At 52.1% G+C, this 19,410-nt stretch overlaps 1 protein-coding gene across 8 annotated transcripts in view; it reads left to right on the forward strand.

Annotated features, from left to right (window-relative positions):
- MYO1B (myosin IB) overlaps positions 1 to 19,163 on the forward strand; it is a 129,317-nt gene extending 110,154 nt beyond the window's left edge. For 3 of the 8 annotated variants that reach the window (XM_084892122.1, XM_084892116.1, XM_084892115.1), the window contains exons 23-31: positions 147 to 233; positions 2,345 to 2,431; positions 6,153 to 6,227; positions 8,007 to 8,141; positions 9,017 to 9,123; positions 12,203 to 12,335; positions 12,969 to 13,121; positions 14,712 to 14,839; positions 17,880 to 19,163. In XM_084892122.1, the coding sequence (XP_084748248.1) occupies positions 147 to 233; positions 2,345 to 2,431; positions 6,153 to 6,227; positions 8,007 to 8,141; positions 9,017 to 9,123; positions 12,203 to 12,335; positions 12,969 to 13,121; positions 14,712 to 14,839; positions 17,880 to 18,003 (1,029 nt within the window). In that variant the 3' untranslated portion in view covers positions 18,004 to 19,163. The remainder of the gene's footprint in view (positions 1 to 146; positions 234 to 2,344; positions 2,432 to 6,152; positions 6,228 to 8,006; positions 8,142 to 9,016; positions 9,124 to 12,202; positions 12,336 to 12,968; positions 13,122 to 14,711; positions 14,840 to 17,879) is intronic. The other 5 variants (XM_084892117.1, XM_084892118.1, XM_084892120.1 and 2 more) reach the window with 3 other exon arrangements.
- Positions 19,164 to 19,410: the final 247 nt, after the last annotated feature.

Below are 19,410 nucleotides of genomic sequence, written 5' to 3' on the forward strand. Positions count from 1 at the left end.
GGGGTGCAGGAGGGGGACGGGTGGCACGCGCGCTGGCGATGACCGTGTGGCGGTGATGGTGTCTGTCTGCCCTCCTTCTCCGTCGGACACCCGCGGCCGCCTTTCCCGCCTCACGCGCTCTGTCACTCCTTGTCACACGCTTGCAGGCGCGGAGGGAGCTGAGCCGGCTGAAGGCGGAGGCTAGGAATAAGCACGCTATTGCCGTGATCTGGGCTTTCTGGCTCGGAGCTAAGGTACTGACGCGCATCCCGTCCCCCGGCCTGGGGTGGGCCGTCGTCAGCCCGCGGCGCTCGCATGGCATGGTGGATGACTGCGGCAGCAGGGCGCGCGCAGTGCGCGTCCCCGCGGCCGGCGTGCGCGGGCAGGAGCCGTGGGGGGCATCAGTGCCGGGACAGCTGCCGCATGCATAGATAGGCTAACGGGACTGTGCTTACTAACGAGGGGCTAGGGTAGCTGCTGATTCATTAAAACTCTTCGGGGGCTTGCATGTTTAGTTTTTCCGTTTCCCCCTTCCCCCTGCCCTGCCATGTACCGGCCTCTCTCTGGAGGTATCCCACGGGGAGGGGGATGGGCAGCGAGGGGCATGTGGAGAATGGTCGGATTTGGGCCTCCGTAGAGCTGCTGCTACCACATGTGAACGGCCGAAACCCCTTAACGCATGCCTTAGAGCCCTGGTCGGCAAACTGCGGCTCTCAAGCCACATGCGGCTCTTTGGCCCCTTGAGGGTGGCTCTTCCACAAAATACCACGGTCTGGGCGAGTCTATGTTGAAGAAGTGGCGTTAGAAGAAGTTGAAGTTTAAAAAAATGTGGCTCTCCAAAGAAATTTCAATCGTTGTCCTGTGGATATTTGGCTCTGCTGACTAGTGAGTTTGCCGACCACTGGCCTAGAGTGTATTAATCCGTGAAGGAGGCGATGTTCCAGGCATACGGGCCGCCCTTGGTTACCCTAAGCCAGATACTCTGTGTGCAAAGAATGGCCTTCTGTGATTTCACGGGAAGCCACGTCCACCCAGAGCCAGCTGGGATGGCCACGGAAGAATCCCAGGCATTTCCGCACCAGCTGTTTGTTTTCCGAAACGAAGGCCTCTGGGGGCCCTCGCTGATCCCCAGGCAGCGTCCTGGGCGCTGTGAACATTTCACGTGCCCCCAGGGGCCGGGTCTTTAGAGTATTGGTTCCTCGGGGGGATCAGAGGTCGGCCCTGCTAAAAATGGGAGCCACGTAGCAGCACAGTCCTGGGTGTGTAAGTCACCTTCCCAGCGTGGTAAGCCCATCTCTGGGGGGAAAGCGAGAGGGGACACTTGCCCGCAGAACGGTCTTACGTGGCCACAACCTCCCCGAAGTTGTTCGTGTGTGTTTCCTCTTGGAAATTGGTGGAGAGCACACTAGTCTCTTTATCTTTTAAAAAAAAACTATATATTTTCATTGATTTCAGAGAGGAAGGGAGAAGGGGAGAGAGAGAGAGAAACATCCACGGGGAGAGAGAATCATTTGATCTGCTGCCTCCTGCGTGCCCCCCTGCTGGGGATGGAGCCTGCAACCTGGACATGAGCCCTGGACTGGAATCAAACCTGGGACCCGTCAGTCCGCAGGCTGATGCTCAACCACTGAGCCACACCAGCTGGGGCCAGGCTGGCCCCTTGAGCAAACGGGGGGACAGAGTCCTAGCAGAGGCAGAGGGACGCGGAGGTTGTGAGCGCGTGCCCCCGTCTGCCCCACAATGCAGCGTGAAGCCAGTGCCCGGGTATTCCTGCCCTTTCACATCACGTGCCTCCAATGAGCGTTCCCCTGAGATTGACTTTTAAACCTACAGGTTGTTTCACTTTTTATCTCAGTCTATTTCCCCGTTTGGGGCCTTTGCTAAGATTACATTTTGATAGCACGCTACTTTCCGTTTTCTAACCGGGCAGAATTTTGAGGGAGGAACAACCTTTATTCTTCCCCTTTTCAGTGGTTGCCTTTTTACACATCCGATCGCATGGCCCCGGGGCTCCCCACCTCAGCCCCTGGGCTGGCAGCAAAGGCCAGTGTCCCCGAGTTCTTAGGAGCCACTCAGAGTCCAAGGCTGTGCGGAGGGAGGGGGAACGGGGGAAAGGCAAAGGATGGAAGTTAGGGGTACAGGAGTGCTACCCCGGGGCCACGCAGGCTGTCCTCCCCTGGGACTGTCTCCGCACGGAAAATAGGCCGACCAGCCAGGCGCCGAGCCTGTGGGTGTGTGGGCCTGCCTGCAGGGCCCTCTGCCCCCTGGATCCCTTGCTCCTGGCGGCCGCTGTGGTGGGTCTCCTCCTGGTCGTGTGCTGTCTGCCTCTGGCTCTCTCTCTCACTCTCTGTCTGAAACCTTCCAGGCTCGGAGGGAGCTGAAGCGCTTGAAGGAGGAGGCTAGGCGCAAGCATGCGGTCGCTGTCATTTGGGCTTACTGGCTTGGACTGAAGGTACTGCCTCCCCTCCTCTCCGTCCGGGCGGCGCGGGGCCTCGCACTCGCTAACCGAGAGCTCACGGCTCTGCACTGGCTCCCGCGGGCCATCTTGCCAATGGTGTTTCCTTTGGAAGACAAAGCTGTACACTAACGTTTTCTGATCTTGTTGTGATGTATGTCTTTATTTCTTTTTATTATTCTTTCTCATCCTCCCCCAAGGATGTGTTTCCATTGGTTGCTAGAGAGAGTGGAAGGGAGGGAGGAGGAGAGAGAAACATCAATGTGAGAGAGACACGTTGATGGGTTGCCTCTCGCATGTGCTCGGTCCGGGGCTGCGGACCCTGCAACCGAGGTACGTGCTCTTGACTGGGAATCGGATCCAGGATCCTTTGGTCCAGCGGCCGAGGCTCCCACCACGGAGCCACACCGGCTGGGGCTGGGGTGTGTTTCTTTAAGTACGAGGTTTAAAGTAATGCCAGGGCAGCGCACTTTATTTAAGACTCTTTGTTAGGAAGTTCTGTTTTATGTCATCTTTAGGAGGATGACATGTGTTGTTGTGTTTTTTTTTAATTCGTGAGACAGAATTTCAGCAGCTGAGCTGGGAGCTGGCCCGGGTCTGACTGCCCAGCCCGGGTGGAGGGGGGCAGGGCAGAATCTGGCTCTGATGCCCTTCCCCCACCTCCCCTGCTCTTATGGCTGCTGGGCGGAGCCTTCTCTAAGTGACTTTCAGTCTAGTTGCTCAGCATAGGAACCAGAGGATTCTGCTCACAGGTACAGATCTTGACAAATACGAGGACTTTACACGCCAGTGAGGCTTCTAATGTATTTCCAAGCGGTGTTTCCCACTTTAGGTGAGGATGCACGCAGGCAAATGAGACTCTGAGCTCTGGAAAACCTTTAGACATTATAAGGGTTTTGTCTTTCTTTTTTTTTTTTTTTCTTGTTTAAGCCTCACCTGAGGCTATGTTTATTGATTTCAGAGAGAGAGGAAGAGGAAGGAGAGAGAGAAACCTTGGTTGCCTCCCTTACGCGCCCCAGTCAGGGATCAAACCCACAATCTAGGTGTGTGCCCTGACTGGCAATCAAACCTGCAACCTCGCCGAAACCGGTTTGGCTCACTGTTAGAGCATCGGTCTGCAGACTGAAAGTTCCCAGGTTCGATTCCGGTCAAGGGCATGTACATTGGTTGCGGGCACATCCCCGGTACGGGGTGTGCAAGAGGCAGCTGGTCGATGTTTCTCTCTCATCGACGTTTCTAGCTCTCTATCCCTCTCTCCTCCTCTCTGTAAAAAGTCAATAAAAAAATATATATTTAAAAAAACAAAAAAGAAAAAAAAAAACCTGCAACCTCTTCTGGTGTACAGCCGCTCCAGCCGACTGAGCCACCTGGTCAGGACGGGCTTTTGTCTAACCTTCAGCAGCTCGTCCCCCTTGGGAGCCATCCAGATGTCTTAGGTCCCTTTTGATTCCTCTTCGTTATTTTTACTTGAGTATTATTACAGTTCATCTTTTTCTAAATAGTTGAGTATGATTCAGAAACCATTGGCCTTGACTCTGAATAGCATTAGCAGTATCCACAACCTCTGCTTTGAATAATCTGCACTTTCCCTGCGAGTTTTAGCATATAAACTTTTAGTAAATTCACCTTCTTGATTGATTACATTGAATATTTATCAATGAATTTTTAAAGTAATGAAGGAACTTTAAAGATCTTCTGTTTTAAGAATTCTGAACCAGATCTATAGCTACTTTCTAAATAAAATCAAACGAAGGATTTCATTTCCCATTTTACTCACCTGTTCCAACTTGCATCCTAATGACTGTAAGGAATGGAGCCAACACCACCAGGCCGGATTTTTACCTCCATGAGGATTGCTACCAGCACGCCATGGTTATCTTCAGTTTTCTGGGTTTAACTAACGGGGTGTGATTTAAAAAATCCTCGCACGTTAGGAGCGTCTGCTCGCTGCCTAGAAACCGGATTCAGTGTGTGGACGAACGCTGTTTTAGCTGAAGGTACCTGGGCTGGACATAACCGTCTTTTTCCCCCCCAGTTCCTATCAAAACAGAAGCATTTCATGTTACCATGTTTAGAGGGTTAAGTTTCTCTGAAGTCCAAAAGTGCAGTACTTTTATACATTTTACTGTAAAGAAGGATGTTGGTAACAGCAGTGGTTTTGCCCCGGAGATGACGTGATTTGTGTGGAATTAATGACAAAGGTCAGCAGGCCCCGTAGGACCCCGTGACCCCATGAAGGGAACCGAGTCTGTGTGTCAGCCTGTGGTCTCAGGCTTCCTCTGTGTGTAGCTGTCGCTTGGGGAGGAGGGCCTGTCCTGTGACTCTCAGGAAGCACATTGCTGTGAGCTCAGCTACACGGATAATCACTAGAGTCGGGCTTATGTGTCCAAGGATATGTGTTTCCGAAACCTCACTTTAACCTTAAAGTCCCTGCATTCCTGCACTGCTATAATTTCAGGAGCCATTTTCCTTGTCCTTGTCCCCTGTAAGTTTGAGGTTTGAAATGGTTACGAATCTGGCAACTCCACAGCCGAAAGGGAAATGAGCATCAGTCACGGAGACGATGAATAAGAGGATGACTGCCTACGTGGTGTGGGGAGGGTGTTCACACCTCAGTGCTGGGCAGGCATGGAGAGAGGGCCTGGCCCTCACATCCCCACAGGGACCAGGCTGGCCCCCGGGGCGAGAGATGGGGAGAGGGGAGGGTGGAGTAGCCACTGGGGCCTCCGGCAGCTTGGAGCATGCGTTTCCCATCTGAGGGCAGTGAGCACTACTCAGGGCCACCCCGTCCTCCTCACATGGGGATGGCCCGCTATGGCTGGATCTGAGGACATTGGTCAGAGAAGCTTGCCATCTGGGCTCCTGTGTGAAGTCCTCATTTTAAAGACACATGTGAAATACCACTTTTCTACACACTAAATGTGGTAGGCAGGTTGCTCATTCCTGGTGGAGAAATAGTTTAAGCCTACAGTTAAACCCAGAAAACTAGAAGCGAAAGGTACCTATAGTGCCTGAATGATTCAAGTTGGCTAATATCTTGCGAAAGTCTAACTCTCCCATATATAGCTTAATGATAAAAAATAGTTTATTTTCCCCTCGATTTCAAAATTTAACTGCATTGTTCATGCATTCAGCAAACGCCTGGCACCGGTGTCTGGTTAGACAGTAGCATACCGCGTGAATACAGCGGGTAGCCAGCGGGAAATGGCTGTGAGGTGATGTCTTCAGCGCAGCGGCAGTATCCGGGGGAAGATGGGTAGGAGCGGGGATGAGAGGAAAATCATTGCAGTTAGATGGAAGACAGTGCTAGTTCAAATCTAATTCTGTTCTTATTTTTAGTACCCTCCCATTTCCAACTTCGTATGCATGGCTTTTGGAAACGGCAGTGTAGTTCTTCAGGCCTTCCCCCCCCCCCCCTTTTAAGAGCAATTCCAAATGAAAATCGCCTTCTGTCATCTTTTCCTGAAGCATGCTCTGGTCTGGGACGCATTTGCCGCTACAAAAGGGCCTATAAGATGTTTTTCATCGAATCATCAGGTTTCTGAGCAGTTAGTTAAAAGGGTTTAAAATACCGCAACGCTGGGCACTGCCACGGGGCATGTCTGCATTCCTCTGCCTCTGACCTGGCGCCGGGCTCGGTGTGCGCCTGCCGTCCCCCTCCCTCCAGAGGCACCTGCTCCCCGCTGACCCCGCTGACCCCCATCTGCTTCCCCCTCAGGTGCGCCGGGAGTACAGGAAGTTCTTCAGAGCCAACGCAGGGAAGAAAATCTACGAGTTCACGATCCAGAGGATTGTAAGTCTGCCTTCTGCCCAGGCTCCCGGGCACCGTGGGCCACGCGTTGACACACCAGCCGTCACAGGCGCCTCCCGTACCACGCTCCGTCTTCGTGGTCACACTGAGTCAGGGGCTTCTCCCTTCCCTCGCACGCAGCAGCATTGTCCCAGGAGAGCTATCCGTGGCCCAAGTGTAGTTAATAGGATGTCATTGCTTAAATAAAAAGTTATTATTTGACGGGGAGAACACACGTTGGGGGAACATGAGCCGGGAAAGTCGGGTGTTGTAGTGCAGGCTGCTCTGACCACAGCCCTGCTGACCGGGCGGCTGGAAGGGTCAGCATCTGCTTCTCGCAGACCTAGAGGCGGGCACCGAGGGTCACCGGGCAGGCTGTCGGCTGTGGCGATGGCAGCAGCGAGGAGAGAGAAGCCGCTCTCTTCCGTCCCTTCTGATCAGGGTGCCAGGCCCATCATGGGAGCTCTAGCCTCGTGGCCTGTGGCCTCTAAACTTCATTACCTCCAGAGGCCCCGTCTCCTGATGCCTTCCTGTTGGGGAGTAGGGTTTCAATGTGGGGATTTGGGGATACTGAGGTCTTGCCCTACTGAGCTGCCCTGAGCTGCCTCAGCCAGGCCGGCCAGCGAGCCGTGGGGAGCGGGAGCAGGAGAGAAGGCTCTGGCAGGGCCCAGCCGCCCAGATGGGCCTGGCTTCCCTGTGCTGTCAGAGGTGAGCGCAGGGAGCACCTCACAGGGTGCGGGGTGAGCGAGCCCCTCACTCCGGGGCCTCGGTTCATTCTCGGGGGGATCACAGCACCGAGCTCGTGAGCGCTGGAGGGTTAACTCGGGGTAACGGCCTGACACCTCCGCGCCGGCCCCGCTGGAGGACCGGCGGGCGGTGCCGTCCACGGGCCTGGAAGGGTGCAGATGGCTTATGTCTGCGGTGCTGTGGGCAGCCACCAGCCACATGGCCACACAGGGCTCTGGAGCCCTCGGAGTGCCACCTGTGACTGAGGAGCTGGCTTATGTACTTTGTTTTGTTTTAGTTGAAATTTAAGTAACACTAGCCACAGAGCGTGATAGCACAGCGCTCTGTTAGCTGGAGTAAGCATTCCTGTTTCTATTAGAACTAGCGGCCTGGTACACAAAGTTTGTGCATGGGGTTGCAGGGTGGGTGCCCTCATCCCAGCCTCTCCAATCTGGGACACCCTCTCCAATCTGGGCCATCCCTCTCACAATCCGGGACTGCTGGCTCCCAACCACTCACCCGCCTGCCAGCCTGATCACCCCTAACCACTCCCCTGCCAGCCTGGTCAACGACTAACCGCTCCCCTGCTGGCCCAATCGCCCCCAACTGCCCTCCTCTGCTGGCCTGATCGCCCCCATTGCCCTCCCTTGCTGGCCCAGTAGCTCCCAACTGCTCTCCCCTGCTGGCCCGGTCACTCCCAATGCCCTCCCCTGTGGCCTGATAGCCCACAACTGCCCTCCCCTGTCAGCCACCTTATGGCGGCCATCTTTGACTACATGAGGCAGCCATCTTGTGCAAGGGCATGAGGGTAAATTTGCATATTACCTCTTTATTACATAGGACGACTGTCCATGTTCTTCCTTCATCTTAACTGGTGGGTGGGGCTCCGATTCCCGAAGCCCGCACGGGGATGGGAGTCGAGACGTCACGGTCCAGAGTTCCCAGGCCTGACATTTGCCCAGTCCTGGCAGAGGCTGCTGTTTGATCTGATTTGTGAAAAACAAGGACTTTTCTGGTATTTCGCTCACCTGGCATCTCCCTTCAAACCCGACACAGATGCAGAAGTACTTCTTGGAGATGAAAAGCAAGATGCCCTCCTTGTCTCCCATCGACAAGAACTGGCCGCCCAGGCCTTTCCTGTTCCTGGATTCCACTCACAAGGAGCTGAAGAGGATCTTCCACTTGTGGAGGGTAAAAAAAGTCTTCTTTTTGGAGACTCCTTACCACATTCTGTGTGTGTGAGAAGTGAATATCTGCCACCTCTTCCTCTAGCCTGGAGGGGACTGTTGGAGGATGGGGGCGGAGGGCGGGTATTTTATTTTCTCACCGGGGACCGCGCGTGGCAGGTGTGCCCGGGGTCTCCTCTTGTCCAGGGAAGGGGTGTGTGTGGCTGTGTCGTCTTTCCTGTTCAAATCCCACTTGCCTTTTGTTTTGTTTTCATCCTCTCTGAAGGAATGACCCTATAGGACAGTGGTCGGCAAACTCATTAGTCAGCAGAGCCAAATACCAACAGTACGACGACTGAAGTTTCTTTTGAGAGCCACATTTTTTAAGCTTAAACTTCTTCTAACGCCACTTCTTCAAAATAGACTCGCCCAGGCCGTGGTATTTTGCAGAAGAGCCACACTCAAGGGGCCAGAGAGCTGCAGTTTGCCCACCAGGGCTATAGGAGAAAGGAATAATAACATGTGAACTTCTTCGCACGGGTCTTCTTCTTCTTTGATGCGGGTCAGCCCTGTCTGCTCTGAGTTTACATGGTGGTTTTCCTCCTGCGAGTCTCCAGGAGGGTGGCGGCCTCGGGACTGGGGGCAGCAGGGTTCGCCGTCGCAATGAGCAGATGGTGAGAGGCCAGGCCGCCAGAGGACCCTCGTGCGGAGAGAGTGTCCCTAGCCGGCACTGTGAGCAGAGGAATGGACAGGGAAGGCCACACCGATGCTCTTAAATGCAGAGTTTATCCACATTTATTCTTGCCATATTAAATGGGCTTACTACATGTGAGGATGAGGAATGACCTATTTGTACATGGGATGTCTTACGTTTTCTTCCCTTGTCTTCTTGTCCTGCAGTGTAAAAAGTACCGGGACCAGTTCACAGACCAGCAGAAGCTTATCTACGAGGAGAAGCTGGAAGCCAGCGAGCTCTTCAAAGACAAGAAGGCGCTTTACCCATCGAGGTATGGGGTCTGTGCTTCCCTCACAGCGGTCAGCATTTCAAAAATATCTCAGATACGTGCAGGTCTTTTCTAGTAGAGGTTTCGGTGCTCCATGAGAGCTTTTTTTAATTGCATGCCTTACTTTATGAGCATATTTATGTAGAAATAACAAACGCTCTGGAGCAACGGCCATTTCTTGCCTTTATTCCATTGGCATCAGCTCGAACACTTCACTAAACAGAACTCACACCCGGCTGCTGTGGCTCAGTGGTTAGTGTCAGCCTTTGCACCTGAGGTCATGGTTTGACTCCAGGTCGGGGCACATGCCCTAGTTGGGGGCTCGGTCCCCAATAGGGGGCGTGCAGGAGGCAGACAATCCATGTTTTTCTCTCCTCCCTTTCTCTCTGACATTAATAAAAACATTTGAAAAATAATAATAATTAGAAGTCACTTTTTAAAATAAAAATTGTGTAGGTTACTAAGATAAGTTTGCATTGTAAGTTCCTGTTTCCGTAAGTTTCAGAGTCTGGCCCAATTTCTGTTGGCCATTTACCGTCATCACCATTCCAGTCTTCCTGCTTTATTTAATGAGCTGGCTCAGAATTCGTTTGTAAGAGCCATGAGAGAGCGAGCCAGCGTACACTTTCTGAGTACTGCACGGGCATGGCTTTCGAGGCCCGGGCAGCGAGTTCACTTCCTTGGTTGTAGACACCAACTACTCAGTAAAGGAAGGCATAGCCATGGCAGGTTCGCCGAGTGAATTCCTTTCCCTGATACAGACGGCTCATCAGGTATTCCTACATCCCCCAAGTTCATCATTCCCCAAGAATTCCCACCTCCTTTTCATCTGGCATTTATGAAAAAATAAATTGTATGGTTTCAAGCCAAATCTGTAACAACTTTTAGTTTCCCCCGAAGAATGGCCTAGAAATGTATCAATAAATGCATTACATGCTAAATGTACTCACATACACTGCATATGGTACACCTGTATTCTCTGTGTCTTCATGCACATTTGAAAGCGCTTCCTTTCAGAGGATTAAAAGATCCGAACTGGCCAGACTCATTTGGTTTAGATGTTGGAAGGGACACGGCGTCCTTGGTGGGCTGGGCTGGCGGCTCGAGGTGGTACGTACTCTTCTAAGTCAAACACGGTGACTGGATCCCAAGTCGGCCAGGCGGCCTGCTGTACGCAGCGTATGCAGGCGGGAGCACCGTCTCTCTGCTTTCTCCGGCAGCTAGTTTTATTCCACTTCTTCTTTCTATTTTTAGCATGTAGAGTAGCCTTCTTAATTAACATTCCCAGTGGATGACTCTTAACTAGAGGGCGGAAAATGCATTTTTAAGGAAACCAGTTCAAAGGCTCTTAGCGCTTTTTATTATTAAGAACACATTTGAATGTGGACAGTAACAAAAATGTTAACGACGTCAAGATAAATTTGGGGGGTGGGGAGGCATCACCCACGGCAGTCGGGGTGAAGGGCAGCCTCTTCCGCCCGGGTGCCCCCTCCTTCGCCTCCACTGTGTGAAGCTCGGCCCACGGGTGTCGGCCTTGTCCGTCCTGGGAGCTGTGAAACTGACCGCCGTCACGGATTGTGCTTCCCCAATCCTCCACCCACCACACAAGCCTTCAAAGTGGTATGTGCACATTGCCAGAACTTTCCAGCTCAGAATGCAGCGGCAGGGTTTTGTTGGTGTGCTTGTGCGTCTTTGAAGAAGCTGCCCTGAGCGTGTCCCCCATCAGGTCTCCAGGAAAATCGTGTCTCGGCGTATGTGCACGATCACGCCTCTTGTGGGAAGCACTCTGTCTGGGAGATAATTACTCCGGTTCTAGATGCTTACGTGGCCACTTCTGTCATGTAGGGACACCTCTTAGGAGGAGAGGCCTGGTTTTTCTTTCATGTGTTGCCTCTTGGAGTCAGAATTTCCTGATAATATCACCTGTTCTGTAGTTTCCTTCTAAGACCTATTGCTCTGGCCCTACTCTCCCTAGAAAATTATTGATTGTCCTACTCTGCGAGAACATGGGCTTTTCCTTTGGATCAGGTGATGGCGATGTTTGTGCTCTGTGTTCCGTTGCTGCGTGTTGTTTAAAGGGATTAATAAGCCCTTTGTGGGCAGCTGTTACTTTGATAGTCACGGATCAGAGGAACTGCCTTTCCCTTCAGGTGAGGCCCTGCACTTGGGTCCTGGGTCTTTCCTGTGAGTGATTTTTACCTTGATTGTTCCATGCGATAAGATTTTTATCAAAGTCCTGCCTACCAAATGCCAGGATCACATCAAAAATATATTTGAGCCCAGCCGGTGTTGCTCAGTGGTTGGGCATTGGTCCATGAACCAAGAGGTCACTGGTTCGATTCCCAGTCTGGGTATATGCTCAGGTTGTGGGCTCGATCTCCAGTGGGGAGGTGTGCAATGATGTTTCTCTCATCGATGTTTCTATCTCTCCCTTTCCCTTCTTCTCTCTCTAAAAAAAAAAAAAAAAAAAAAGTCAATAAAAACATTTAAATATATACACTGAGTGGTCAGATTATTATGTGTTCAGAGATCATAATAATCTGGCCACTTAGTGTATATATTTAAATGTTTTCAGTATGTGTGTGTGTGTGTGTGTGTGTGTGTGTATTAGAGGCCCAGTGCATGAATTCGTGCATGGGTGGGATCCAGCCAGCCTGGCCAGGGGAGGAGACATGGGCGGTTGGCCTGCTGGTCGAATTCTGGTCGAGGGGACAATTTGCTTTTATTATATAGGATATACACGGAGTGGCCAGATTATTATGTGGTCAGAGATCATAATCTGGCCACTCAGTGTGTGTGTGTGTGTGTGTATTTGAAACCGGTTTAAGGCTCCATTTCCAACTTACATTAGTATTGAAGACAGATGCAAATACAACATATAAAACATATAAAATAAGTTTACTTTCTGTATAAGTACCACGCGCTAACCGATTGCGCCACTGGAGCTCCTCATAAAATAAGTTTACTTTCTATGGAGCCGCCTGACCTTCTTTGGAATCAGCTGCCTGTTGTCTTGTCCAGCAGTACTTTCACCTGACCCTGTGTCTGATGGGAGGGATTTGGTTTTGTTCTTTCTTTTTAGTGTTGGCCAGCCATTCCAAGGGGCTTACCTGGAAATCAATAAGAATCCCAAGTATAAGAAGCTCAAAGATGCCATTGACGAAAAGATCATCATTGCTGAGGTCGTCAACAAAATCAACCGTGCGAACGGCAAGGTGAATGATCCCCTGTGGGCTGTGGGCCGCATCTGTCGAATGTTACAATTTTCACTTTAGTCCTGACCGGTTTGGCTCAGTGGATAGGGCGTCGACCTACGGACTCAAGGGTCCCAGGTTCGATTCTGGTCAAGGGCATGTACCTTGGTTGCAGGCACATCCCCAATAGGAGGTGTACAGGAGGCAGGCAATCAATGTTTCTCTCTCATCGATGTTTCTAACTCTCTTTCCCTCTCCCTTCCTCTCTGTAAAATATCAATAAAATATATTTTTTAAATAAATAAAATTTGCACTTTACGTTCCCAGCGTGGTGGCTGTGGGGGGTGTTGTCTCTCCACCCCCCCCCCCCCACTCCCTACACACACACACACACACACACACACACACACACACACACCCCGCGCCTTCCAGGTTCGTAGGCATTGTGCCTGTTGATGTACCAATTCACACTGGTCTGTGAATTAACATGTCTTGCCTGTGCTTCACGTGTTCTCGGTTCGCAGAGGCATGCTTGCCGAGGCATATTGGGGTGAAATATGCATTTCTGCAAATAACGAATGCTTTACACTCACGGGCCTTCGGGCTCGTTTTCCATCGCTGGTTTTGCATCCTGTTCTGTTTCCTTTCCTTCAGAGCACCTCCCGGATTTTCCTCTTAACCAACAACAACCTCCTCCTCGCCGATCAGAAGTCCGGCCAGATCAAGTCGGAGGTGCCCCTGGTGGACGTGACCAAAGTGTCCATGAGCTCGCAGAACGACGGCTTCTTCGCCATCCACCTCAAGGAGGTAAGGAGCCCCCGCTGGCCTGACCGAAAGGGTTTGGCCATCGGGGCAACGTGCCCCATACCTGAACGGTCCTGTTGCCGGAAGACTCCATGCTCCTCTTCCTGATGGGGGGGTTTTGGCTGCAGTCCCTCCGGGAGAGAATCTCAGGCTCAGGGTTTTCAGGAACTGAAGGAGCTGAATCGCTTAGCGACGTGCTGGCTGGAGCCACCGTCGGACCAAGCGAGCGGCTCCGGTCTGCGCCCGTTGCGCTGGGCACCGCTTTGAGAATAAACGGGTGGGGCTGTGAAGAGGTTTCAAACGCTGCTCCCTCCGGTGGTGTCATCCACAAACCGACTTAGTAACTGTCTTGATCGTCTTCAGTTTTGGGGCTTTGAAGTGAGAATGTGACTACAGTCATCTGCCCGAGAATTTGGACCTGGAGATAGTCTGTGTTCTGAGCTCTTAGCTGAACCAGGACCGTCCTGACTTGAACCCCTGGAGTCGGCCTCACTGACTTTGCCATGACCTTGGCCAGGCCCTTTAGCGTCCCGTGCCGACCTCATTCTTCTCCTCTTTATTTATTTTTATTTTTTAAATATATTTTATTGATTTTTCTTACAGAGAGGAAGGGAGAGGGATAGAGAGCTAGACGCGTCAATGAGAGAGAAACATTGGCCAGCTGCCTCTTGCACATCCCCTACCGGGGAAGTGCCCGCAACCAAGGTACATGCCCTTGACTGGAATCGAACCTGGGACCTTTCAGTCCGCAGACCGACGCTCTACCGCTGAGCCAAACCGGTTTCGGCATTCTTCTCTTTAAAACAGGAGAACAGCGGCACCTGTTTCGTAGTGTCGTTCTAGGATTAAATGTAAAGTGCTTCCCATAGGGCTTGCCACCCGGGAAACAGTCACCAAATAAACAGGCAGCAAACAGTCTTCACGTTCAGCGACATGTGTCTCACTAACAGTGGCTTTGCCAGCGGCGTCCGAACCTGAGACAATCCATTATAGCCTCGTTCGGCCTGTTTCCTCGGCTGTGACTCTCAGCCTGGTGGAGGCATGGTCAGCCCGAGATGATCCTGAGCCCCGGCCACCCCTGAAGGCAGCGCTGCTGCCCAGGCCACATGCCCGGTCAGCCAGGCCAGGGTCTCAGAGGGGCGCCAGCACCCCGTGTTTCAGACGCCCTCCAGGGGGGTCCCTTGCACAGCGAGCAGAGCCACGGCCCGGGGCTGACTGTTGGCGATTGTTACAGCTCTGACTTCTTTAACCGAATCAACGGGGAGGGTTTAAGCAGCGCTTTGAGAGCGAGTTCCAGGTGAGGTCAGAGGTCGGACCTGTGTGTGGAAGCAGGTGACCAGGCGGGAGGCCAGCGAGTCTGCTTCCAGCCAGCTCCTGGGGACCCTGAGGGCGCTTCCGCCCGTCCAACAGCTTTGGGGAGCTGGGGGTTACCTACGTGCGGGGAGCGGTGTGGGAGAAGTACTGCTTCTGTCGCCCGTTTACCGGAAGGATGCGCCCCAAACTGATGCTTACAGGACCGTGTGCTCGCTCAGCGGCCTGCGAGCTCTGCCTCCTGCGCCGCCTCCTCACCGTCTGGCCCACTTTGTCCTCCAGGGCTCCGAGGCGGCCAGCAAAGGGGACTTCCTCTTCAGCAGCGACCACCTGATCGAGATGGCCACCAAGCTCTACCGGACGACTCTCAGCCAGACCCGACAGAAGCTCAACATCGAGATTTCCGATGAGTACGTGCATGCGCTATGGCATACCCTGCGTGCTCCCGGCTGCCTTGTTTCGGGGACGGACGCGACCTGAGCTCACTCGTCGGTGCAGCCCCTGCTAGAGAGAGCCCAGTGTGTGTCTCATAGTTCCAGATGATGGTGGGCAGGGAGCAACCGGGGGCCTCCTTCCTGCACCTCACCTCTAGTGGGAGAGGAAAGCATGCACCAATAGAATAACTTGGTGACCTGGCGTACGTTAGAGGGGGGAGCAGGTGAAGGGCCGGAGGGTGCTGGCTGTGGAGATCAGGAGGGTCTCATTTTAGTGACACTTGTGTTGAGGCTGGAATCCAGGGGGGGAGCCAGGCAACAGTCCAGGGGTGGCCTTTTAGGGCGGCCGCAGGTGCAAAAGCCCTGAGACGGGGCAGGCCTGGATGCAGAGTGAGATGAGAGAGAGGCAGGCCCGGGTGGACTCGGGGACAGAGTGAGAGGAGAGAGAGGCAGGCCTGGGGCAGACTCTGGGACCGAGGGAGAGGAGAGAGAGGCAGGCCGGCCCTGTGGAGCTCTGGAGCGGAGGGGAGGAGCTGGGAGCTTCTCCAGGCTGTCCTCACTGAGGATGACGGGCAAGGAGGGTGTGGCTTAGGCTAGGGCGGTGGTCAGCAAACTACAGCTCACGAGCCACATGTGGCTCCCTGGTAAGGTGACCAGATGTCCCGCTTTTGGTGGGACAGTCCTGATTTTTAACAATTAGTCCCGCAGCGTTTTTAAAAAAAAAAGCTCCGATTTTTGGAAAGATTCAAAAATCGGGACTGTCCCACCAAAAGCGGGATGTCTGGTCACCTTACCCTTTGGCCCCTTGAGTATGGCTCTTCCACAAAATACCACGGCCTGGGAAAATCTATTTTGAAGAAGTGGCATTAGAAGAAGTTTAAGTTTAAAAAAACTTGGCTCTCAAAAGAAATGTCAATCATTGTCCTGTCGCTATTTGACTCTGTGGACTAATGAGTTTGCTGACCACTGGGCTAGGTTGTGAGTGGGAGCTGTGAGCAATAGGTTTCAAGTGTAGTTTGAAGGGAAACAAGGCCTTATTAATAGATTGGGAGTTAGGTTTTGAACCCAAATGGTGATAACCATTCACTGCAGTGCAGTAGAGGACACTGAGGAAAGAGGGGCTTGGTGGTGGTGGTAGCATGAAATAGAGTGGTGTGTTTTTTGTGTGTGTGTGTGTGTTGTTGTTTTTTTAATATATTTTATTGATTTTTTTACAGATAGGAAGGGAGAGAGAGAGTTAGAAACATCGATGAGAGAGAGTCATCAATCAGCTGCCTCTTGCACACCCTCCACTGGGGATATGCCCGCAACCAAGGTACATGCCCTTGACCGGAATCAAACCCGGGACCCTTCAGTCCACAGGCCCACGCTCTATCCACTGAGCCAAACCAGTTTCGGCGGTGTGCTGTGTTTTGATGCCTTTAGTTTCACATGTTGATAACTAGTTTTACAGAGTGAGTGTTCCATGTGGACAGGGGCCTGCTCTTGAAATTTACATTTTTCCTTGACATTAGGGCCCTAATTATAGAGACATTTTTTGCAGGCAGGTTGGAGTACTCCCCTCTCCCTCCCCAATTATTAAGTCTATCAATATGAGATCATTTGAATGAATTTGAGCCACTGTGTGGTTTGATACTTAATTTTTTTTCGGTAGATTGTTTGCTATCTGCTTATGTACTTTCCTCGCATTTATCATAATCCTTTGCACATAACCAGGTTGTTCAGGAAACAGTTCTATTTCCTAGTTACGGTTTTGCCAGCCTGTTCTATTTCAGCTCTTTCTAGAAGTCTTTCTGTAGTAAATCCACGCCCATTCCTACCCCTGCGTAAGCCGAACATGGCCTCCTGGGTGTGTTGGCGCTTACAGACCCTTAGTTCAGTGTCTGTTCTCATTTTGCACGAAGGATGGTGTCTGGATAGGGTGGGAGATGGGCTGTTGTTTGTACTCTGCGTTGGAAATGGCAGTGTGGACGAAATAACGCTCTCCTTATTGAGTCCTTTCTCACAGACTACTGAGGAAAAAGCTAACGGCTAGTTGGGGTCCAGTCAATCATTGTTTTGAGCTGATGGAACCTGTTAGAGCAGCGGTCGCCCGCCTTTCGGACCTCACGGACCCCCGGCGGTCTGCGAACCCCCGGCTGGCGGCCGCTGTTTTGGAACTCGAAGCTCCCTTCGTTGACATCTGTGACTGGGGATGCTGGGCTCCGGGTGGTGGCGGCGGGTCTGTATCCCCTGCGGAGCCCCTCGGGCGGGGGTGGAGAGCCTGTGGTTGGCCGGCTGCCTGGACGGGATGGAGGCACAGAGGGCTTTACACCCCCCCACAGCCGGCTACACGGTTCCCTACTTTGAAAATACACACTTAGGTGGGAAATAACAGCAGAGTGGGCAGGTGCGGCCAAGGCTGTGCGGCCAGACTGTGAACAGCTGAAGTTGAGAAGCCCTCGACGCTGGGCCCTCCAACCCTCTTTCCCTGAAATCCGTTCCTTCCTTTGTTGATAACTGAGTAGGACCCCTTGCCCCACAGAAATAGAAAGGCGTGGAAAGGAGCCCATTGGTCTTTCCGCTCGAGATCTGGAGCCACATGCGGCTCTTTGGCCCCTGGAGTGTATGGCTCTTCCACAAAACACCACGGCCTGGGCGAGTCTGTTGTGAAGAAGTGGCGTTAGAAGAAGTTTAAGTTTAAAAAATTTGGCTCTCCAAAGAAAGGTCAATTGTTGTCCTGTTGCTATTTGGCTCTGTTGACTGATGAGTTTGCCGCCCGCCGCCCTGGAGGGATGCACTCAGGGCTGAGCCGGAGCTACAGCGGTGTGTGCCACCTGCTGATGGGGCCACGTCCACGGTTCTGATGGGCCCTGTGTACATGGTGCTGATGGGACCTGTGTACACGGAGCTGATGGCCCCATGTTCAGGGTGCTGATGGGGAGGAGAAGCGTGTCCAGATCAGGGTCTGTTGGAAAGCTGGAGCCACGGATCGCCAGTGTTCCGCGCAGCACTCACCTGCCTTGTCCTCCCCCAGGTTCCTGGTGCAGTTCCGACAGGACAAGGTGTGCGTGAAGTTCATCCAGGGCAACCAGAAGAACGGGAGCGTCCCCACGTGCAAGCGGAAAAACAACCGGCTCCTGGAAGTGGCGGTCCCTTAGCGGGCGCCCCCACCCCCGCCCCCGCCCCCTCTGCGCGCACGGACTCGTTTCTTTGTAATAGTGCAATTTGGTTTGGTTTGGTTCGGGCTCATCATATGTTTGGGAATTGTCCAAGGCTGATACCATTAGAGCCCCTTGGCGAAATAAAAACACTCGACTAATCACTTTTTATTGAATCGTTTTAACCCTGAGGGCACACCTCCTGTGCGTGACCCCGGGACCGGACTGCAGTGGCGACCGTGTCCACAGCGTGTCCTCTGTTCAGTCCTCGTGTTAGATCTGTGCACCCCAAGCCCGCGTGTTACTCATACATCACTAACGCAGCTAAGGATGGGGAGCGGTCTTAAGGACGGCTCGTTCACTCGTCAGCTATTTATTGAAGGCCTCCTCAGCGAGACTCTGGGCTCGATGGTAGGGAACGTCAGTGGGAATTTTTGTTTGTTTGCTTTTAAGGCCGTGGCATCCTGGCTGATTGTGGGGGTTTTGTGGAGACCAGAACAGTCCCTATTGCTGATGGACAGCGTGATGCGGAAGCCCTGGTGTGGTTTCGACACTATGCCCTTCGAGAAGGGCTGGTCCTAGGAAGGAGAAATGTACAACTGGGTAACATGCCTCCGAGTGTGAAAAGAGGAAACTGACATTTGAACGGGACTTTTCATTGGTTTCAACCTCTTGCCATGGCTTAGAAAACAGTCATTCTTCCTTTAGGGGGAAAAAAAAATGACAGGAGCAGCTTAGTAAGGTTATATTTTCCGTTTCTGGTAGACAGCATGTATGATCCTACATGGGCAGGGTGTTGTTTCACACATATCTGAACAAATCCTTTCAACAGCTGACTAAAGGGAGGGCTGGGGTCCTTTCAGGTGGCGGCAAACGTTCTATATGATGTGCAATAAGCATACAAGATCTTGGGGGGTTTTTTTTGGAAAGTTTTATTTATAAAATACATTTTGTATGAGAGAGGTGACTGTGCAGGGGGCATATTTTAATCAAGAATCAAAACTGTTCACTTGCAGGACTTCTTTTCTTTTTTCAAATTTACACTACGGACTCGTTTTGGAAGCTGCCTTTTAAACTTTGGAACCAAATTGTTTTCCATTTGGAGGATAATGTATATGCCATGGTCTGTTAAATAATAAAACTGTTCTAATCTGGTGCCATTTCCTGGGTCGCAGCTGTATTTTTGTATTCCGAGCTACTTTTCCTATGGTGTGTGTCAATACAGTGTCTCACAGAAAGGCTTTCCCACCAGACATTCTGTGCTCTCTGTGTCATTGAACTTCACTTGTCTTAGAAACCAGAAACCTCCATTGAAAGTATTTTCTGCGGGTTGTTTTTTTTGTTGTTGTTGTTGTTTTCTTCATTTTTGTGCTTGAAACCATTGCTTCCTTAAGATGTTCCCAGAAG

The sequence above is a fragment of the Pipistrellus hanaki genome (genome assembly GCF_964339955.1).
Source record: "Pipistrellus hanaki genome assembly, chromosome: 8".
Classification (NCBI taxonomy): Eukaryota; Metazoa; Chordata; class Mammalia; order Chiroptera; family Vespertilionidae; genus Pipistrellus; species Pipistrellus hanaki.